The 23,754-nt window shown below is 46.0% G+C and overlaps 1 protein-coding gene across 1 annotated transcript in view; it reads left to right on the forward strand.

Moving 5' to 3' along the window:
- Window positions 1-4,169: 4,169 nt before the first annotated feature.
- Window positions 4,170-23,754, forward strand: part of CACNA1E (calcium voltage-gated channel subunit alpha1 E) — a 364,294-nt gene continuing 344,709 nt past the window's right edge. The window contains exon 1 of the mRNA XM_033151321.1: window positions 4,170-4,312. Coding sequence (XP_033007212.1) covers window positions 4,275-4,312 — 38 coding nt within the window. The 5' untranslated portion in view covers window positions 4,170-4,274. The remainder of the gene's footprint in view (window positions 4,313-23,754) is intronic.

Here is a 23,754-nt window from a genome sequence, read left to right on the forward strand (position 1 = left end):
GGAAGCATCCCTAGACAGTACCTAATAGGACAGTAAAAGTGGTGACAGTGAGGCTGGCATATCAGCGTTAACATTTGGGTTTTGCTCCACTTGTGCTTTTGGGTTAAGTTAGGAGCGTCCTTGTTTACAATGACTCCTGGTTCCACATGCTAAAATGTGCAGACTGGATGTCTGAAAGATGAACAGGGGTTGGATGTCAAGTTAGCTTAATGAGGCTCCCGAGAGTGGTGACATTTCATTCTACCAAAAAGGTTGTGAGGCCTTTGGGGCTGTACAGCCAATCTCTACACTTTGGGAAACAGCAGCACACACCACCCTCAAACTTCTAAGTAACCTTTCCTGCATTGTGTTGTCTGCCAAGGAATTCCTGGTCTGCATCCCACCCACCTGCAGACACAACCTGGGACTTGAACCAGGAGCCTTCTGGTCTTCATGCAGTGCCTCCTCGTGAGGAGCTAGTTGGACCCTATGGCTGATCTGGCTTAGTTCCATGGCTTCTTTTGGTGGAAAGCTGCCTTCTTGCTCAGAGGAGTCCTGCTAGATTCATGCTCCTTGCTCCTTACTCCATTGCATTAAAAAAGCTAATCAAATGCCACAAAGAGTCATTCTGTCCCACTTCTTTCCAAAACTTGCTGACTCATTAACTGTGTTGTCCTTGCAAATGTGCTCAGGTGGGGGAATGAGATCCCACAGTACACAAGAACCAAAACAAACCGCTACAGGTAACAGGGGAGAGTTTTGTATCTTGAGGTACAGCACCACCTACTGCTTGAGATACCATCTTGCATCTTTCAGCGTTTAAGGTAACTTTGCTACGTCGGAAAGATTTGGTGTCAGTGAGCAGAGAGGCACCAGTAAGGGAGCAAGCAATTATCGCTGGGAAAGGTTTGGAAAGTTATGTTCCAGGTCGCCTGATTTAACTGACCACTTCATCAAACTGAATTTATATGTTCACTGCTGGAACTCTTTATTGCAGGGTGCTATATCTCTACCTGGGCACGTGGGTGGCACTGTGGGTTAAACCACAGAGCCTAGGGCTTGCCGATCAGAAGGTCGGCGGTTCGAATCCCCGTGACAGGGTGAGTTCCCGTTGCTCTGTCCCAGCTCCTGCCCACCTAGCAGTTTGAAAGCACGTCAAAGTGCAAGTAGGTAAATAGGTACCGCTCCGGCGGGAAAGTAAACAGCATTTCCGTGTGCTGCTCTGGTTCACCAGAAGCGGCTTTGTCATGCTGGCCACATGATCCGGAAGCTGTATGCCAGCTCCCTCGGCCATTAATGCAAGATGAGCGCCGCAACCCCAGAGTCGGACATGACTGGACCTAATGGTCAGGGGTCCCTTTACCTTTATATCTATCTATCATCTATCTATCTATATCTATCTATCTATCTATCTATCATCTATCTATCTTTCTATCTATCTGTTTTGCATCAACAGAGGACCCCACCGGTGGTGGGGCTGTCTATGGAAGCATGGGGGAAAGGGTAGCTCAACTACTTGGATTGTGGGTTGCAGGTTCGATACCCTTAAGGGACAGCTGCATTGCAAGGGGTTGGACTAGATCAGTGGTTCACAATTAGGGGTCTGTGGAACGCACCCAGGGGGTCTGCAGCCCCATCCCTTGCCTCCCCCAACTAAATTTTTGTCATTTCTGATCATCGAAACGTGACATGCTAATCACCTTATGACTTATTAACGGTGCTGCTGCTGCTGATAAGCTGTATCCAACTATGTTTAATGGACCTAAACTAGGGCTTATCCACACTTTTGGATGGCCCATATTTGGATTGTGTTGTGTACTGATTAATTCCCCTGCCTGTTGTCGTTCTGTGGCTGTGCCTTGCGAAACTCCTATCTCGCCCGCTGAATTGAAGCTCACTTAAGCCCCAAAACACATCTGATAAGATGCAGCTCAGCTCCCATAGATCCATTTTCTTCTCCCCCACCCCAAATCCACATTAGAAAAGGCTATTGAACTCACTGGGTCACCTTTCTCAGAGAGATGGGAAATCCCGCCTTTTATCAGGCGCAGAAAACATACAGCGGAATGTACAGAGGTTTTTGTGGGGGGGGGGAAAGAAGGTGTGATCCAGGCCACATAGTCCCTTCACAAATTCACTGAACCCTGATAGCAGGTTTGTGTGTCATAATCTGTTTCTTCTCCCCTCTTGGTAGACAGCTTCCCCCCAGATAACTTAATTGGAGGAGCAAAGGTTTCAGGTTCTGTTGACTTGAAGGAGCCACACATAGTCCCACGAGGAAGCAACTTGCTCTATAAATGATAATATATGACATTTCCATTGGTAATGCGTCTTGTTTGCCCGAATGGGGGCAGGGGCAGATTTTGGTGATGTGGTGTCCTGAGTGAGGACAAAATTTGCCATGTGCTCCTATTTCTTATGCTCACATTCATTCATTTTGGCACGCATGGTACTGATGATACTGCTTTCTGAGTTGAAACTTGCAGTCCCTTGGCTCGTCACTCTGTGCAGGAGAACTTCCTGAACCATCCTAAATCTGGTGCTGGATGAAGGATTGAGAGGCATGTGTCAGTGGGGACAAACCAGCCTGTTGTAAAAAGGCAAAATTCACATTTGCTGCTCTGTTCAGGTTCGCCTCTCCTCCCTCCCATCAGTGGCATGTGAGCCCTGGAAGGAATGGGTCTCTCAGGTGGAGAAAGATGACCTGCCCATGACTTACGGTGTTGTACAAAGCTGACTTGCATAGAATCCTATTTGTGGTCCACCTCACTCGGAATTGCCTGCACTGGCTAGGAGTTGTGCTTCCAGGTTTCAGATAAGGGACCTTCACAACCTGACCTGAAGATAATACTAATAATTTATTATTTATACCCCACTCATCTGGCTGGGTTTCCCCAACCACTGTAGGTGGCTCCCAACCGAATATTAGAAACATGATACAGCATTAAACATTAAAAAAACTTCCCTAAACAGGGCTGCCTTCAGATGTCTTCTAAAAGTAAGATAGTTGCTTATTTCCTTGACATGTGATGGGAGGGCGTTCCACACGGCAGGCGCCACAACTGAGAAGGCCCTCTGCCTGGTTCCCTGTAACCTCAATTCTCACAGCCAGGGAACCAGCAGAAGACCCTTGGAAGAGGACCTCAGTGTCCAGGCAGAACGATGGGGGCACTCCTTCAGGTATACTGGGCCGAGACTGTTTAGGGCTTTTTAAAAGTCAGCACCAACACTTTGAATTGTGCTCAGAAACGTACTGGGAGCCAACGTAGATCTTTCAGGACCGGCGTTACATGGTCTCGGCAGCCGCTCCCAGTCACCAGTCTAGATTAATTGTAGTTTCCTGGTCACCTTCAAAGGTAGCCCCACACAGAGCGCATTGCAGTAGTCCAAGCGGGAGATAACTAGAGCATGCCCTACTCTGGCGAGATGCCAGGGGGTTGAACTTGAACTCTTTTGCATGCAAAACATGGAACGTGGGATACAAATTCTGTGTTCAACTACATTTGTGGGATGGTGTGTGTGTGTGTGTGTGTGTGTATGTGTGTGTGTGTGTGTGTGTGTGTGTGTGTGTGTGCCTGAACCTATGTATGTCCTCTCCTAACCCTTGCAGGCTAGAGAACAATTCATATGACTCTACTGGAGGTGCTGGGTAATGACTGTGGCATTTCAACCAAACAGGGCCTTGATCCTTGGTTATTTTCTGGTTTGGGTTGATATTTTTTGAGGGACACAATTTATAAAGAGGGCAGCGTCCACTTCCAGTTCTGCAAATTGAATCACCCCCCACCCCGCTCAGAACAGGTCCCAGAAAGAAGCCTGTTGGTAAACTTTTCTTGCCCTTTGTTTCCTTGTTCCTAGAGTGATGTTCTGCAGCGGCGTCCATGATGTACAGCCTTGGCACGTGCTCTCTCAGCGCTCACATGCTCCCCGAATCAGGCTCTTACCCTCCCGGCGGCAGCCCTGAACTGGACAGCGACTCGCAGAGGTGCATGCTGGCCCTGCCAGAGGAAGAGGCATGGCGGAAACACCGGCTGGGTTTGATGCAGCCCGCTCAGTCCTGCAGCCTGCTGGAGCCGGAGACCTTGACGGACACGCTCGTCTCGCGCACCACCAGCTTCGACGGCCTCTACGAACTGCACTCCCAGGAGAGGGAATCCAGCTTGGGGTTGGAGGGTGGCAGCACATTGGATGTAGGGCAGAGCCAGCTTATCCCCGTGAGCCCAGAAGTCATCAAGCGCCGGCGAGGGGGCCTGATTGAACAGCGGGATATCATCAAGGCGCATGAAGCCCACAAGATGCAGAGCACGCCGCAGGCGAGGCGGAAGGAGTGGGAGTAAGTACATGGCCGAGGTCACAGACTGTTCCTCCCCGTCCTCTGAGATTGGCAGGGAATTGTGCTCTGGGTCCTCTCCTTTCCGAAGGTGAGATTGGTGGCAGCTTGGAGCAGGGCCTTCTCAGTACAGTCGCACCTCGGAAGTCAAACGGAATCCGTTCTGGAAGTTCGTTCGACTTCCAAAATGTTCAGAAACCAAGGCACTGCTTCCGATTGGCTGCAGGAATTTCCTGCAGCCAATCGGAAGCCTTGGAAGCTGTGTCATAGAATCATAGAGTTGGAAGAGACCACAAGGGCCATCCAGTCCAACCCCCTGCCAAGGAGGAAACACCATCAAAACATTCTTGACAGATGGCTGTCAAGCCTCTGCTTAAAGACCTCCAAAGAAGGAGACTCCACCACACTCCTTGGCAGCAAATTCCACTGTCGAACAGCTCTCACTGTCATGAAGTTCTTCCTAATGTTTAGGTGGAATCTTCTTTCTTGTAGTTTGAATCCATTGCTCCGTGTCCGCTTCTCTGGAGCAGCAGAAAACAACCTCTCTCTCCCTCCTCTATATGACATCCTTTTATATATTTGAACATGGCTATCATACCACCCCTTAACCTTCTCTTCTCCAGGCTAAACATACCCAGCGTCAAACGTCCGGGTTCCAAAGAACGTTTGCAAACTGGAACACTCACTTCCAGTTTGCGGCGTTTGGGTGCCAAAACCTACGAGTGCCAAGGCATTCGGCTTCCGAGGTACGACTGCACTATAGATGGGCGATACCTGGTTTTCAACATTGTGATATATCACCAGCTAAACATCATGATATATTGATATATCACCAGGGCTTCCCCCCCCCCAGCTGGAACTCGTTGGAGCTCAGTTCTGGCACCTCTCAGGTGGGCACCATTGCCACTATAAGAGAACAAAGGGAGGTGTTCATGTTGAGTTCTGGCATCTCTATTTCTAGAAAAAAAGTACTGTATATCACAATGTCTGAACTAAGGATGGAGCTATGTAGAAACATTGGCTTTGTTTCATGGCTTTTTCCACGTTGTGGTTTTTGCATAGCACACACACAAACACCACATACACATGTCATGATTTGCAATATATCACCAGGTTAAAAACTATGAAACTGATATCATGATACAGATTTCAAACCGTTTTTGGATGATATCTTGTCCAGCCCTTCCCGGTACCTGAACTGGTGCCCCCTGCCTGGGAGTGTGGGGAAGAGGTCATGTCACCATTTAATTCCAACTTGACTGTTTGTATGGGTACCTGGCTTTGCTTGATATTACTGTTGCTACGGAGTCACAATATGTTTATTTAGTACAGTATTTGGATTGTTAAGTTCTACTTTTTGTAGAGCAGATTCCTTACGTGCAAATTATCCCCTGTTCAACCCTGGTCAAATTCAGGCAGGGCTGCCCGAAAACCTGGAGTGGCTGTGGCAGTCAGTGTTGATAATAGTGAGCTGGATGAGCCAATGGCCTGACTTGGTTTAAGGAAGCTTCCTGAGTACTGATTTTACGCCAGTGTGGTGTAGTGTTTAAGAGCGGTAGTCTCATAATCTGGTGAACCGGGTTCGTGTCTCCGCTCCTCCACATGCAGCTGCTGGGTGACCTTGGGCTAGTCACACTTCTTTGAAGCCTCTCAGCCCCACTCACCTCACAGAGTGTTTGTTGTAGGGGAGGAAGGGAAAGGAGAATGTGATCCGCTTTGAGACTCCTTCAGGTAGTGAAAAGCGGGATATCAAATCCAAACTCCTCCTCCTCCTCCTCCTCCTCCTCCTCCTCCTCTTCTTCTTCTTCTTCTTCTTCTTCTTCTTCTTCTTCTTCTTCTTCTTCTTCATTGTGTGCTGCCTTGCATTTTGAGTAGAAAAGCATGCGATAAATTTTAATAATGGTGATAGCAAGGCGGGAGGGAGCAAGAAGTCACTGGAGGACAACTCCTTGTTTTCAGGTGATAACCTGCAGCATCGCAGGAGGTTGGACCATTTGGAGTCTTCCCAACTCTACAGTTCCATGACCTTCTTCATTTCAGTGTCTGACCAATGTGGACATCGCATCAAAATGCAACTCCTGTTCACATCTCCCCACCTAGTCTTCTCTGTCTGCACTCAACCTGGGGTCAGTGATCTCGTAGAAAGCTGTGCCAAAAATATGGCAGCTGGCCAACATCCTCAGAATGAAGTTGAAGCTCCATCCACAGCTTTCTAAGAGCACCCTAGAAGCTGCCATCTACTGAATCTGACCATTTGGGCCAGCTAGCTTGGTATTTGCACTGACCAGCAGGGGCTCTCCAGGGATTTCTTAGCCCTAACTGGAGATGCCAAGGGTTGAATCTGCCACTTTTCGCATTGCGAGGGCAGGATGCAGAATGCTCTGGTGCCCTATGCTCCCATTTTGAAACAAACAAACAAAAAATGCAAAACATTTCCCAGGCTGGATGGATTTGAGTTCTGATCTGATCTAATGCACTCAACTCTTGGAAAGCTTTGGAGACAGCACAGACAGCTTCATAAGGGAGGGAAGGAGTATTTTACACACATGCACAAACAAGCCCCCCCTCCCCAAATGTTCCTGATCAGTCCAGTCAGCCACTGCTCTTCAGTCCCCTCATTTCTCCATTGCCTGTCCTCCAATGGTCGGCCAGCATGGACAGTTCTCATCAAGTAAGGGGAAATATCTGTGCGTCTTATGGAGCAAATGGTGGTCCTTGGAGCTGAATTGCCCAGGGGCCAAAAGGAGATTGTGCCTTTTATTTTACAAAGAGAAAAGGGGGTGTTGAAAGGACCCCACTCAGCAGCTGATCAGCAAGAGATCGGGAGAGAGATAAGAGTCCCGGCTCCCTTTCAGCCCCGCCCCCTTGCCCAGGCCTCCTTTGTTGAATGTGCTGCAGAGGGAGGTTGTTTGTTTCCCCAGCGACATGTGACTGGCTGATTAGATTATCTGTCTGGAAACAGTAGAAACAGCTCCCTTTCCTTAAGATTTTTCAGAAATGTGAGTTGAACCCCATAAAAATGGGGCTTTTCCTCTTTGCTTTTCCCCCTTTGCAAAAGGAGCTTTGCTTTTCACCCTTTGCAAAAAAAGCTGCAAAACTTTTAGCTGACCCTCAAAAAAACAGGGCTTTTCCCTTTACAAAAAAGCTGCAAAACTTTTAGCTGGTCCTCAAAAAAACAGGGCTTTTAGAGGAGGAAAACCAGAAAAATATTTTTTTTTCTTGTTTCCTCCTCTAAAAACGAGGTGCGCCCTATGGTCCGATGTGCCCTATGGAGCGAAAAATACAGTACTTTCCTAAATATTGTTTCACCTCAAGCCTTTTGGCATGCCCAAGTCTATTAATATATCCTGTTAGTGGGGGGTGGCTTTCTATTTTGCTGCTATAAGGATCCATATTCAGAGGATTGTGTTTGCCACTTATATATAGGATGTTTGCTATAATTCTATAATATACATAAAAGGTAATGGTAAAGGTACCCCAGACAGTTAAGTCCAGTTGCGGACGACTCTGGGGTTGCGGCGCTCATCTCGCTCTATAGGCTGAGGGAGCCGGTGTTTGTCCGCAGACAGCTTCCAGGTCATGTGGCCAGTATGACTAAGCCGCTTCTGGTGAACCAGAGCTGCGCACGGAAACGCCGTTTACCTTCCCGCTGGAGCGGTACCTATTTATCTACTTGCACTTTGACGTGCTTTCGAACTGCTAGGTTGGCGGGAGCTGGGACCGAGCAACGGGAGCTCACCCCATCGCAGGGATACGAACCGCCAACCTTCTGATCGGCAAGCCCTAGGCTCAGTGGTTTAAACCACAGTGCCACTCATGTCCCCTGTATATAATATACATAGGATATATTCTATACTAATATATTGATAATTAATATGCTATAGTTGGGATTCACCTAAGAAGCTCTGTCAGCAGAAGCCTGTGCAAGGACTTGCACTTATTCAATCCATCTCTCCCCCCTCCAAATTGGCTCAAGGAGGGGGTCAAGAGAAACCCCAGAACAGCATACAGGTGGGCAGAGGGGAGTGGGTCATACTGTGGGCTGAAATGTTCCTAATATCATGGCATTGAATTCCACCCTATATAATGATTTCTGAAAGTTTACGCTTCAAGTAAAGTTGTTGTTTGATGTGCAGGGGGAAACATACAAGTTCCCATGAATCCTGTTTTGTTTTTTCCCTGCAGGGCAAATGGCAGCTTTAGTAGAAGGGAGTTCGGTTGGGGAAATGGTTTGTGTAGAAAAAGGGTAAGCGCCCTCCTCTCTCAGCGCCACAATCCTGATTCATAACTGCCCTCCTGGCATCTTCTTTGATGGTAAAAAGGCATGAAAGGGATCCTGGTCACATACCTCCCATAACCCAAAGTAGGCGGCGGGGTTGGGTTGGGTGCCATTCACAACTTGACAGCTTTCTGGGGAGGTGGGATCGGTGTGGTCTAAGCGCTCCGGTGGGATTGATTCCTGCTTTCGAGAAAGCTTTCCGAGGGTGCCATGGAATCTGTCTGCTTGCGCTGACGTTAGCTGCCAAGCAAGAGGCAGTCTCCATGGCAGCTTTGCCTTGAGTAAGTCAAGCCTTGAGCAGAAGGGGGGGAAAGAGCCCCCTCTCCCTAATTGCGCCGGGGAACAAATAGAGAGAGTTGCTCCTGAACACCCCCACCCCACCCCACCCCCGTCGTCAAGCATTGCTAGGCAACTGGGAACTTGCATTCCTCAACCCCTGGAGACCGTGGCAACTCTTTTAAACAGGGGTTGTGAATACACACACACACACACACACACACACACACACACACACACATGACAGCCAGAAGCCTTGTGGCTTCGTGTGGCCTCCAGGGCTTTGCAGTTGACCTCAGCACAGCCCTCAACCCCAAAGGACTCCCTTTTCATGGGGCACCTCAGCTGCTTCAGGCAAAAATTCTCTTTGGGCATTTCCTCGCAACGGCGGCTGGTGTCCCTTGGGAATGATGGGAGAGAAGCACTCGGTGATGTCAGAGCCAATGACATCATTGTCACCACCACCTTATTATTTATACCCCACCCACCTGGCTGGGTTCCCCCAGCCACTCTGGGAGGATTACAACACATAAAAAACTGTGAAACATTAGGCATGAAGAATTTCCTGATACAGGGTTGCCTTCAGATGTCTTCTAAAAGTCAGGTGGTTGTTTATTTCCTTGACATCTGATGGGAGGGTGTTCCACGGGCTGGGTGCCACCACCGAGAAGGCCCTCTGCCTGGTTCCCTGCACCCTCACTTCTCACAGTGAGGGAACCACCAGAAGGCCCTCAGAGCTGGACCTCAGTGTCCAGGCTGAATGATGCAGGTGGAGACACTCCTTCAGGTATACAGGACTGAAGCCTGTATAATAATAATAATAATAATAATAATAATAATAATAATAATAATTAATAATAAATAAATAAATGGCAGGAAGAAGACAGAGGAAAGGGGGGTTACTCATTGATATGCAGCTTAATACCTACAGCGGCTGTTTCTCTAATTAACACCCTGTCATCCTGTTTGATACTCATGAGATCTATCAACTGTCTTTGCTGCCTGATTAGGGGCATCTGTGCATCTCCACGGCGTGGAAAATGCAGAATTGAAGAACTTGTGATCCACTGACATGAATGTGACTCACCAGGCAGACTTAGAAGGCCCACCAAATATTCAGAAAGTCAGCTTTCGTTGCCATATATGGTACATGTGTGTGGGGGGAGGGATATTGTGGTATGTGAGTGACAAACACAATACGTGGCTGGTGTACGGCACTTGGCTTGTGGGCTCACTGACTTTGCAGGCCAACTCAAAGATGTACCTTAGAGAGCAGCTCCTTCATTGTTAGTGTGCAGAAAGGACAAAGGAGAAGCTTAATTGCTGTGGTGCTTCACAGGTCTCCAGTGCCCTGGAATGGCTTGTTTTTTTACTGAGTGGAGTTTGGGGTTTGTTGCATAGGAAGCTGCCTTGTCAGGCCATCAAAGCCCTACACCAGGATTTCGCAAACTTGGGCCTCCAGCTTATTTGGGACTACAACTCCCAGCATCCCTAGGTAGCAGGACCAGTGGCCAGAGATGACGGGAATTGTTGTCCAAAAGCAGCCGGAGCCCCAAGTTTGGGAAACCCTGGAGAGCAGCAGCTCTTCAGGATTTTAGACATGGGTCTCTCCCAATCCGACATGGAGGGTGCCAGGGAATGAACTGGGGACCATTTGTATGCAAAGCAGGAATTTAATTCCCTACCACTGTGCATAGGCCCTTTCAGGTTTTGTAAGGGATGGAGGAGGAGCAAAGGGAATTAAATAGAACCAAGGCACTGTGAAGGAAATACGACTTGATTTTGAGGGGCTGGGGGTTAAGCAGTTGGCAGCAGTGCATGGTGAAGGAACAGATACCTGATAACGGAACACACTGCTCGAAAGACCATCTCTGCCTCAGTTAAAATGGATTTTTTTCCACTACACTTAGAAGATAAATTCCACAAAGAAAACAGCCAGCCTGAGCCAGGGTTGCCTAGAATTTCTAGCTCTCCAGACACATTATGGAGGTTGCATTCAGGTGGGAATGGAAGTTCACCAAATGCCTAAGGTCTCGGTGGGCCTTCCCTGAGTCATAAAGATCTGTTGCCAGGGCTCTGGACAGGGTGTAGGCTTACAGGGCTCTGGACAGGCTGTAGGCTGCATAGCATGGGTCAGGTCTTTCTCTGCATCCCCACAGAATCATTGCTTCATCTGCCATAAGGACGGCCATTTTGTAACTTTTGCGAAAAGCTGTACCATTTGTGACAAGGATGTTACCTGTTCATGACAGCAACATGCCCGTTTATATTAACTGCATGCAAAAAGAATGTAAAGGCTAGCTATGGCTCTTCCACCGGTGATAAGTTTATTTGTCCGGCCTTCAAGGATGAAGATGCTTCCCACACCATGTATAAACGTGTGTTTTTTTAAAAAAATTGCATTAATCGTGAGCAATTAGCTTTTGTGAAGTATTGGCCTAGATACCTCTCAACTTCAGTAGCTCCATCTGTTCCAAAAAGCAAGCGATTGGCTTAAAAGGAATACAGTAATATTTAAAAATAGATTCACATGTGTACACACATTCAGCTTGCTTACACACATCACACTCTCTACATCAGTGTAAGCCCACACAATGTGTTTTTACAGCATTGGATTATCGTGTTCAATCCTGTCGATTCTCCTGAATCTCTCAGTGGCTTTAGATACCATTGACCCCAAAGTATCCTAATGGAGTGGGGGGGGGAATCATTTTATGGCAGGTTCGCTCCTATCTACATGTTCCAGACTGTAATATTGAGTGAATGTATCTTGATCCCCTGACAGTTGATCTTCCGGGTGCCACAGAGTAAAATTTTGTCCCCAATGCTATTTAATATCTATATAAAGCCTCCATGGGCAGTCATTATGAGATTTGGGGCAATGTGTCTCCCATATGCTGCAGACACCCAGCTCTATTTCTCTTTAACGCCTGAAACAGGAGAAGCTGTGTATGTCCTAAACTGGTGCTTTGGATGCAGTCATGTTCCGGATAAGGGCTAATAAACTTCAGCAGAATTGTGTCCAGATTGAGACCCTATGGAAGGGCAGTTCACAGGTCCAGGAATTGCATTGTGTGCAAGATCAAATTGGGCTGTACTCCCTTGGAAGGAATAGTTGCATCATTTGGGGGTGTTCATAGATCTATCACTGTTATGACAGGAGTGAGCCAGCAGTAAATCACACCAAGAAAGTGGAGTTAACTCTTTATTAGCAAAACCAGGGTCTGCACAGGAGTGTCAGGCCTAATGAGCACAGCAGCTCATCTCCAGTAAGTTTTGCACCCATGAAGTACTGGATTTTTTTCGTGTATAACACTCCCCCGTGTATAAGACGACCCCTATTTTTTTGAGATTTCAAATTAAGGAAATGGGGGGAGATTGTCCAGAGCTTTTTTGGGGGGGGGGATTTCCCACAGTCGCTCACCCGCCTGACCACCTCTGCCAATCAGACGCCTCAACGAAACTCTTAAGTATATATCCCCAGGACTGATCCTGAAGCTGAGGCTTCAGTACTTTGGCCACCTCATGAGAACAGAAGATTCCCTGGAAAAGACCCTGATGCTGGGAAAGATTGAGGGCACAAGGAGAAGGGGAAGACAGAAGACGAGATGGTTGGACGGTGTTCTCGAGGCTACCAACATGAGTCTGACCAAACTGCGGGAGGCAGTGAAAGACAGGGGTGCCTGGTGTGCTCTGGTCCATGGGGTCACGAAGAGTCGGACACGACTGAACGACTGAACAACAACAAATATATCCCCATAGAAACTCAGGAAGTTGCCTCATAACAGATTGACTATTTGCCCATCTAAACCTGAGTTTTCCACTTCCACCTGCAGCAGCTGCTCCTGAGTCTCAAGCAGAGCCATCTTTCACATCACCTGCTATCTGATCCTTCTAAGTGGAGCCGGAGGCGGAGCTAGCTGTTCCAGCACCCGGAGCGGTGCACAGCAGCCCATGGGGTGGGGCTAGCTGCCCATGGGGGTGCGGCAAGCGTCCCAGGGGGTTGCTGCCCACAGCAAGCATCCCAGGGGAGTGCTGCCTGTGGTGAGTGTCCCAGGGGGGTTGCACAGTGATGTGACCCTCCCCAGGGATGACACCCGGGGAGGGCTGCCCCCACCTCACCCCTTCCTCCTCCAGTGAGTGGAGCTGCCAGGAATTGAACATGGGATCTTCCACATTCAGAATTATGTCTTCTGCTTCTGAACTATAGACCTGCCCTCTGCCCCGGAGTGATAAGAATGCACACCTCTGAAAGTGCATCCACACAATTCATCACTTGCTGGTTGCAGCATTGTTCAGTGGCAGTTTCTTCTCGTGAAACAGCCGCTGTAGATCAAGGACCACCAAGGATAGTTTCATATTCTGTAATGTGTGAAATAAAATACTTTTCGTGGGGACAGTTCACATGTCCTGCTATCATTCCTTGAGGGATAAGGCACTGGGGGACGAATATGCATAAATCTTCATCATAAACAACAACGAGTCTTGTGACACCTTTAAAGACTAATAACTCTTATGGCATAAGCATTCATGGACTGCAGTCCATTTCACCAGACGTATGAAGTGTCATCCTTAGTTTATAGGGGTGAGACTGTAAAAACACTTTTTGTTGCCTTTGCTACAACAGACAAAGCACAGCCAATCCTTCTGAAAAATTCATCATAGTTTTGCTAATGGAGTTCACAGTCAGTATGTTTTCAAATACAGTCACACTTTACCTTTTTAGGTGCCCGGCATTTAAATTGCCTTTGCTATATCCAAAGAGATACATAAAGAGGCCTTCACAGTACAGTCATACCTTGGAAGTCAGACGGAATTCGTTCCGGAAGTCCGTTTGACTTCCGAAACGTTTGGAAACCAAAAGTGCAGCTTCTGATTGGCTGCAGGAAGCTGCGGAAGCCCCGCCGGATGTTCGGCTTCCAAAAATAGTTTGCAGACCGGAACAGTCACTTCCAGGTTTGCAGCGTTTGGGAGCCGAAAAGTTCAGAGTACTAAGCTGTTCAAAAACCAAGGTACGACTGTATATCAGATAGATGGAAAACAACCCTTTCAATGCAAAGTTCAGTATCCAGGTCATGCTCTTGTACTCTACTCTTAATGGTCATGGCTATTATAAATGATCTAATTAATAGAGCAGACCACACTTTCATTATTTGGACAGTAAGTGCCTTTTGGTCTCAGCTACCAAGAGTTATGGCCATTATATCCTCCCTATTTTGGTATTCATGTCACATTCATATCGCTGCCCATGGTTTCCAAAGACAGAATTTAATCAGCTAAATACTATGTTAAAGTAATGTTTAGCTTGGCTGCAATCCCCCAGAGCTGGAAAATTCCCAGGGAAAGGTACCAAATCTCTCAGTAGAGCTTTTCATTTTTCTGATGATGATATCAGATCTTACAGATGACACCAGCTTTGTTCTGTGCCCTCTGGTCTAGTAAGAACAAGCCAGATCAGCTGAACTCCTGATGTGTCCACACTTTCATCTGTCCCCTCCCTTTGGATGATTAAAAATACTCCTAAGTTGCTACCGGTCGGTGGCTTACTGTTTTAGGTAACTTCTGCCATCAAAGCAGAAGTCATCAGTTGAAATCAATGGAAGCATCCCCGTTCTTCTACAAAAAGGGTGGTTGTGTGCTATAGAATGTTGATTTTTGCTGCTGATTGACTTCTTTGGGTCCTAGTAAGTAGCATCCTGCAAGCTGTGCCATATGGGTCATACTCTCCCCACTGTTGCAAACTGGCTCTGAATAATACCGGATACTGGGGACACAAGAAGCAGGAGAAGGCTCTCTCTTGTTGGAGGTCCTCAAACAGGGGCTTGTCTCCCCCAGCCTTGGCCTGCTTGTGAAATTCCCAGGAGCACCTATTTGGTCAATGTTATAATTCTCAACCTATCCATTCTTAAAGAAATCAGCCCTGATTGCTCACTAGAAGGACAGATCCTGAAGTTGAGGCTCCAGTACTTTGGCCACCTCATGAGAAGAGAAGACTCCCTAGAAAAGACCCTGATGTTGGGAAAGATGGAGGGCACAAGGAGAAGGGGACGACAGAGGGTGAGATGGTTGGACAGTGTTCTTGAAGCTACTAACATGAATTTGGACAAACTGCGAGAGGCAGTGAAGGATAGGCGTGCCTGGCATGCTCTGGTCCATGGGGTCACGAAGAGTCGGACATGACTGAACGACTGAACAACAACAACATCATCATCATCATAATTCTCAACCAGCAAGACCTTGCTTAAATCTGAGGCATTCTTATGATTGTTAACTAATAAGAAAATGATAGCAACTGATGCTTAACACATATCCTCCAACATTTCTCCAATGAAAACAGGGACATCTTAAGGGAAAGCGGGACATTCTGGGATCAAATCAGAAACCAGTTCTGTAAATCCAGGACTGTCTCTGGAAAATAGGGACACTTGGAGGGTCTGTTAATACTGCTTTTCTGTTTGTGCGTATTGTTTGCATTAGTGGAATATGAAAGAAACGAATGAGTGAACAGTGCATGAAATGCACTCGGTGGACTTTCGTTGCTTGCAGTCTTGGAGTTAGATGAGCATGCTTAGTATGCCAGCTTAGGATGCCGACTTGTTCATAAGTCAGAGGATTGGTCTGTCTAGGCCAGGACTGTCTGCTCCAAAGGCCAGCACCTTTCTAGAGTCTCAGTCTGATTTCTTTCCTAGTTCTCTAACCAGTTAGTTGGAGATGCTAGGAGCTGAAGCCTGGGACTTTCTGCATGCTAAATGTGTGGTCTCCAAGGAAATCAATTTTGCCTCCACCAACACAAATGCACATGCTGCTAATTGCAATACGTTACATGGGACGTGGGTGGCGCTGTGGGTTAAACCACTGAGCCTCTTGGGCTTGCCGATCAGAAGGTTGGCGGTTCAAATCCCCATGACAGGGTGAGCACCCATTGCTCGGTCCCCGCTCCTGCCAACCTAGCAGTTCGGAAGCACGTCAAAGTGCAAGTAGATAAATAGGTACCGCTCCAGCGGGAAGATAAACAGTCCTTTTACATTTACCTTTACATGGTGTTTAAAACAACAATAACACAAAACCATAGGTGCTGTAAAGGTAAAGGGGTCCAGTCGTGTCTGACTCTGGGGTTGCAACGCTCATCTTGCGTTACTGGCCGAGGGAGCCGGCGTACAGCTTCCGGGTCATGTGGCCAGCATGACTAAGCCGCTTCTGTCAAACCAGAGCAGTGCACGGAAATGCCGTTTACCTTCCCACCAGAGTGGTACCTATTTATCTACTTGCACTTTGACGTGCTTTCAAACTGCTAGGTGGGCAGGAGCAGGGACCGAGCAATGGGAGCTCACCCCGTTGCGGGGATTTGAACTGCTGACCTTCTGATCGGCAAGCCCTAGGCTCTGTGGTTTAACCCACGGCGCCACCCGCGTCCTTATAGGTGCTGTAGAAAAGGCATAAATATATACTGGCCCTGCCTCCTGCTTGATTTATATGACAACAGTAATGTCAACACTATGCTAAAAATAAAATCACAAAACTAGAAACCGGGGGAGGAGGGTAAGGCCAAACATAATTAGGCATTCACTAGTTGAAATAAATAAGTCTAGACATTTGTTTCAAAACAGAATCAGTCAAGGATAGCTGCTGGTAAAGAGAAAAGGCACAACAGTGCAAAGTAGAGGGAGAAGTATGGTGTTTAATAAGCAACGAAGTGTTGGAAAGGTGCAAAAACCAAGAAAGAGAATACAGAAAAATCAGAGGAGTAATATCAATAGGGTTAGAGAGCAGACACATTTAAAAGTACTGAACAGAATCTGAAACTAAATGTGGAAAAGAAGAAGCGTCCAGTGAAGCAAAAGCAAAAGCAAAAGCAAAAAGCATTATTATATTTGCATCTGTAGGGAAATAAGATTGCAAATGCAGTGTGGTGCTGTGGTTAGTGTTGAAACTGGTAGACCGGGGTTCATTTCCTACTCGGTTATGTAACTTGGTGGTAGGTGGGCTTTGGGCCAGGGCAAATCTACACTAGTCAGTTATAATGTTAAGAATGTGTTATAAAAATGTGACACCAGGGTGTGCTGCAGAGCAGTGATCCATCAGCAGTGGGAAATTGCATTGAGAGCTATATAACTTTTTAAAATAGCCTTTAATAGCGTTTTTACAGATCAGTGTAGATCCAGCCTCCGTCTCAGCAAAACCACACTGTGAGGATAAAATGGGGAGGAAGGGAACTATCTTGTGACAACAGTGGTGTCCCTGGAGGCAAAAATGTATCTTAATTTGGCATCATTTGAGAATCACACTCTCAGGGGTGGATTCAACATTGCAGTAAAGTCCCTTAACGGTGTACTAGTTGCGCTGGTGAAATGGCTTGTACATGGTTCTTGTAGCTGGTTGCACAACCTTTTGCTGTATCCCCAATATCTGCTGTTGCACAACTGGTTGCACAACAAATTTCTGTTAGTGCAGCTGTTGTGTTGGATTCCATATGTATCGCCTTAACACTGGCAATCTGAAAACACTGAATCTGAGCCAAAGTGTACAGCTCAGGACTTGCTTGTCCTCAGTGTACAGGAATTGTAGTGATCCGATACTGTACAGAGTCTTACATAAAAACCTTCCTGTTACATAGCTGTTAGAAATCATTTTTGGGGCTGTATGTAGGGCTGTAGGTATGTGTTAGCAGGACGTTCCTAAAATACCAACACCTGTTTCATTTGTGCAGACTGTATCCCGCCCCCCTTCTGAATTTATCATTCTCAGTATGTATGCATGTGAGTTTCAACAGCAGGTGCATTTCTGATAATTCTATTTATAGACTGACAGTTCCGAAGCGAAGTATGGGGCATCAGACAATATATTAAATAATGGGTGATTATTTTGTGCCTCCTTGGATATGGTGCTGAAACACACTTGCCTAAGGCTTAGCCCAGGAAATTGCTGTGTTTTCCAGGAGATGGAGCTGAGAATATTGTGTCAATCAACTGAAATGACAAATATTTTTAGGTGATCGGAGGAGCCATATGCCATCTCTGCGTGAGAGCAGCCTTCTGTTAGTTCCAGATGGTGGCCATTGACAAATTGTCAGACACTGCAGCCCATACCAAGTCTGACAGAGGCTAGATCCAGATGTCATACGGTTTGTAACAATGGATTTAGCATCACAATGTTTTTTAGCTGTTTGTGTTGCATGTTTGGTTGTTTGAATTGTGGGCTCATCCTCACTTCCCCTCGTCCCGTGCCTATAAACACTGAGTCTGAGAAGTTTCTCACTTTCCCCCATGTTTTCTAGCCGTGGATCCAAGTGTCATTGGCTGGTTGCAGAGGTTTAGGGAGGTCAGGTGGTACCCGGTTCGGAAAACCTCTTGTCAACCCCCCCCCATTGATCCCCCCCCCGCAAAAATGGTTTTACGTTATTTCATATTTTCTTACAAAGGAATAATAACAAGTAATAATTAAAAAAACACTTTTATTTATATCCCGCCCTCCCTGGCCGAAATCGGGCTCAGGGTGGCTAACATCAGATACATAACATTGGTATAAAATCAAACAATAATTAAATTACCTCCTAAAAACATCTCAAAATCAAATTAAAGTCTAATTAGATGGCTTTCCACAGGGTTAGGGTTGGGAACAGTAAGTGCTCCACTGAACTGAACTTTCAGCCTTCATGACATAGGAAAACAGCCAAGTAAACAGCTATTTTGGTGGAGGAAGGTCAAGATATTAACCGATATGCATGAAATTTCATATATAACTATATAATCCCTAGTATAGTAAGATAAGACCTTTGGAGCAGGCATTTTCCAAAAAAAGTTTTTTTATGAACCGCCCTAGTAGGGCAGTAATTGTTCCTTGACAATTTGTCATCCCCTCCATTATGGAACATGGGGCGGTCCGCCCCCTACGCCCCCCCTTGCTACCCCCTTGGCTGGTTGGACACAGAGGAAAGGGGGGAGACATCAGCTGGGGGACTCCCAAGGGAAGAAGGCTCAGAGCCCAGAGATTGGTGGTGGAACGGCAATGACTGGTCAGAGGGAAGAAGAAGAAGAAGAAGAAGAGTTTGGATTTGATATCCCGCTTTTCACTACCCGAAGGAGTCTCAAAGCGGCTAACATTCTCCTTTCCCTTCCTCCCCCACAACAAACACTCTGTGAGGTGAGTGGGGCTGAGAGACTTCAGAGAAGTGTGACTAGCCCAAGGTCACCCAGCAGCTGCATGTGGAAGAGTGGAGACGCGAACCCGGTTCCCCAGATAACGAGTCTACCGCTCTTAACCACTACACCACACTGGCTCTCCTCCCGGAGAAAACCAGGAGGTGTCAGAAGCTAAAGAGGTAACCAGGCTTAGTGAGAAGGGAGTGTCTGTGGCAGAGAAAAGTCCAGAATCAGAAGATATTTTTTTAAAAAATAGCTCTGAAATAATATGAGGGTGTTTTTTAAGTTTTTTTAAACACCCTATGAAATTAGAATTACGAAGCAAAGGTTTCTTGCTTTCAGGTCAAATGGCAAGAATGGCTTCTGGCATTTGCCCCTTGACAGCTTCATGGAAACACAGCCCCCAAATATTTTGACATTTTCAGAACAGCAAGACTTTCATAGCCCCGCTCACCCTTATACTGTGTTATGACTCGCTCTTTACCCCTGTGAGCTAAACAGGCTGTGATTCTGGATACAAGCATGATTAAAAGGACACGCAGGGAGCCACCTGTCTGCAGGTTCATAATTGTGAGCCTCCTTTCCTCCTCCTGTTTGGGAGCCCAGGGTGACAACAGACCCACCAAACCCATTATCCCTGCCTGCTGTTTTGTTCCTTGGAACTTAAATGGCACTCGAAGGTGGTAGTGATGCCGGGTGGTGTCCGATTCCCTTTCTTTGAAAGCAAATTAGCTCACGTTTGTGGAGTAAACGTCTATTGGCTTGTTCATTTTATTGTTCAGCACTTGGGGAGGGTGCTGAAGGTTCTGGTATGTGAAATAGTCACTTGTTTAGGGGCCCAGTTTTCACTCAAGATGCGCGCTCTTCCTCTTTCAAGGAGTGGGCTTCTTAATGCTCCCAGTGCCAGCATTTAACCTGAGCGTTCACCACTGATCCTATGATCATTATTACTTATTTATTTTGTAGCATGATTCAATTGATCTCGGTGGTTGGGTGGCGGCAGCGGGGGGTGGGGGGAGGAGGTTAGCATCAGCACGAGAGCGTAGAGCAAGTAAGAGACACCTCGATCTGCTTTTATAAGATCACTTTCTAGTTGTGAAAAAGTGTGTAAGCCTCCCCCCCTTTTATGGCATACTTTTAACTTCCTTTAAGTACTATTTTATAGCTTACTTTCTATACTTCATGTTTTTAATCTAGGCACATTAGTGTATTATTTTTGGAGCAATACTTTGCCAAATAATCTTCATAATATTTCCATTCATTTCTTAGCTTTTGATTAGACTGATTTCTTATTGCCGCTGTTAATTTGGCTGAGGTCAAATATGCATTTAGTTTATTTATCCATTCTTCCTTTGTTGGGGTCTTTGGTGATTTGGTGATATTCGGAAGTTTAATGAAGTTGTGGCCTAATTTTAATTCCATATAACGTTGTCAGAGTCTTTGTTCCTTCCTTATGATCCCTGGAGGCTGGGGCTGTCAACGCTTGGTCACGCAATTATATAACCATCAATGCTTTGACTATAGATAAGAATTCACTGAGCAGCAGTATGACCCTGAGATGAAAAAATATGAATGCCCACAGTATTATGAATGCATAGATATTCAAGTTTGCTTTTAGGATAAATGACCTGAGAGCACACGAAAACAGATTTCTCAAACATCACCATTGAAATCTTGAATTGAGATCTGCATGGAATTTGGTCCAGGACATTGAGAACCAGTAGAATGGAGTGGGTGAACTGGGAGGTTCTCTGTGGCTGGGTTTCCCCAGCCGCTCTGGGCAGCTTACAGCATATCTAAAAACATAATAAACACACCAAGCATTAAAGACCTCCTGATACAGGGCAGCCTCCAGATGTCTTCTAAAAGTTGTGCAATTCTTCTCCTTTCTCCAAACCTTTATTAGGCATTACAGCAGGGGTCCCCAAACTAAGGCCCGGGGGCCGGATGTGGCCCAATGGCCTTATAAATGCGGCCCGCGGTTGGTCTGGGAATCTGCGTGTTTTTACATGAGTAGAATGTGTCCTTTTATTTAAAATGCATCTCTGGGTTATTTGTGGGGCCTGCCCGGTGTTTTTACATGAGTAGAATGTGTACTTTTATTTAAAATGTATCTCTGGGTTATTTGTGGGGCATAGGAATTCGTTCATTTCCCCCCCCCCCCAAAAAAAAATATACAGGTGAAACTCGAAAAATTAGAATATCGTGGAAAAGTCCATTTATGTAAGCAATTGTTTTCATTAGCTACTGGAGTTTAATATATGAGATAGACATGACATGCAAAGAGAGGTATGTCAAGCCTTTGTTTGTTATAATTGTGATGATTATGGCGTACAGCTGATGAAAACCCCAAAGTTGAAATTGTGAATTTGGGGTTCTCATCAGCTGTACGCCATAATCATCACAATTATAACAAATAAAGGCTTGACATATCTTGCTTTGCATGTCATGAGTCTATCTCATATATTTGTTTCACCTTTTAAGCTGAATTACTGAAAGAAACGAACCTTTCCATGATATTCTAATTTTTCGAGTTTCACTTGTAGTCTGGCCCCCCACAAGGTCTGAGGGACAGTGGACCGGCCCCCTGCTGAAAAGTTTGCTGACCCCTGCATTACAGATATCGACCATCTTAAAACATCCATATACAATTTAAAAATACATATATACAAAGAAGCAGCCATAGAAGATATATAGTAGCAGAATTTTTCATTGGAGTGTCTTCCTGCTAAATGGTGCCATTCAGCACTCTATTGACAGAATATCAGCCACCCTTGCAGTTACATCTGGGTTCATATCAGATAGGTAGGATCTGATATTGTCATTGTGCCATGATGTTAAACTACCCAAAAAGGAGGAAAACGTGTGTTTATATTATATGGCTGGTTGTGCAGTGGACAGTAGAAAAGAATTTGTTCTATGGTGTCTGTGCACACTCAAATAACATCTGCAATGTCTATCATTTCTAGGGATGTTTAAGTATCTGTTCTTAAGAAGAGCTGAGGGGAAAACGTTAAATCGGGCTCACATAAATTCCCTGCGTTGGGCTGCAATGATTAACTTTGAGATAAAAAAAAATAAAAAATCCTTCCAGTAGCACCTTGGAGACCAACTACGTTTGTTCTTGGTATGAGCTTTCGTGTGCATGCACACTTATTCAGATACACTGAAACAGAAGTCACCAGACCCTTATATATAGTGAGAGGGTGGGGAGAGGGTATTACTCAGAAGGGTGGTGGGAATGGGGGATTGACTGATGGGTGTGAAAAACCTGTTGATGACTGTTAACGACTGCAATTAGTCCTAAAGGCAAAAGCAAGTGGTGAGATGGCTAAAGATAGCTTTGTCATGTATAATGAGATAAGAATCCAATGTCTTTGCTCAGACCAGGTCTCTCCGTGGTTTTGAGTTTGGTAGTGAGTTGCAATTCAGCAACTTCTCTTTCCAGTCTATTTCTGAAATTCCTTTGTATTAAGACAGCTACTTTGAGATCTTGTATAGAATGTCCTGGGAGATTGAAGTGTTCTCCTACTGGTTATTGGTTGTATTTAAACCATAAAACTTGGGGGAGCAGATTTTATTTATAGCTGACAATGGTTCCCTCCCCCAATACCCCTTAATCTGATTTGGATATTTGGGATAAATATATTTTGCTCACTAGAATTATACAATAATTCCAAGTCAATACCAATAGATCTAATTTTGCTGTGTATGAGCTGGAGCCATCTGGATTTATAGGAGCCCTTAAGTAAATCGGAAAGCAGACTCGAAGGTTGGGAATGAAAATGACAACGCAGCTACTATTTTATAGTGCTAGTCCCTCGTTGTTGTTCAGTCGTTCAGTCGTGTCCGACTCTTCGTGACCCCATGGACCAGAGCACTCCAGGCACGCCTATCCTTCACTGCCTCTCGCAGTTTGGCCAAACTCATGCTAGTAGCTTCGAGAACACTGTCCGACCATCTCATCCTCTGTCGTCCCCTTCTCCTTGTGCCCTCCATCTTTCCCAACATCAGGGTCTTTTCTAGGGAGTCTTCTCTTCTCATGAGGTGGCCAAAGTACTGGAGCCTCAAGTTCAGGATCTGTCCTTCTAGTGAGCACTCAGGGCTGATTTCATTGAGAATGGATAGGTTTGATCTTCTTGCAGTCCATGGGACATAGTCCCTCATGTGTATACCTAATTCTGCACACATCGTCTCATACGTGATTGAATTTGGGAGCCCCAGGATACGTCTCAAGAAACTTGAGTGTATCTTATCTAAATCACTATTTATCTCCTTGATATCTTAAGGGAGGGTGTTCCACAGGAAGGGTGCCACTACCGAGAAGGCCCTGTGAGACTCTAACCTGTGTGCAGACCGCTGCCTGTAATAAGGGGATAACATCAGCCTGCCTTGCAAGGTGACTGAGCCACTGAGAGAGCGGGTGTAATAAGACTTGAGCTCTGCACCAGAGGTGATTCCTTCAGAACCCTGTTTGCTAGGGAGACCAACACAGTTTTTCACGTGTTGCCTCGATAAGAATCTAAACATGACTGCATCGTCCGTAGGAGAAAATGGCTGCGTTGAGTTGTGGTTTGAAAAGTAAAATGGAGATGGAAAAAAAAAAGACTCACCCACAGACTAGCAAGCAGTTCATCTCTATAATCTGTTGTGTTTTTAAAAAAACAAAATAAAATCTGGTTTGAGTTTGCTCAGGACTTCAGGCCTGTTTGATTTCACCCACGTAGTTACCATTGGGACATCTGCTGTGT

This window comes from Lacerta agilis, chromosome 6 (assembly GCF_009819535.1).
Source record: "Lacerta agilis isolate rLacAgi1 chromosome 6, rLacAgi1.pri, whole genome shotgun sequence".
Taxonomy (NCBI): Eukaryota; Metazoa; Chordata; class Lepidosauria; order Squamata; family Lacertidae; genus Lacerta; species Lacerta agilis.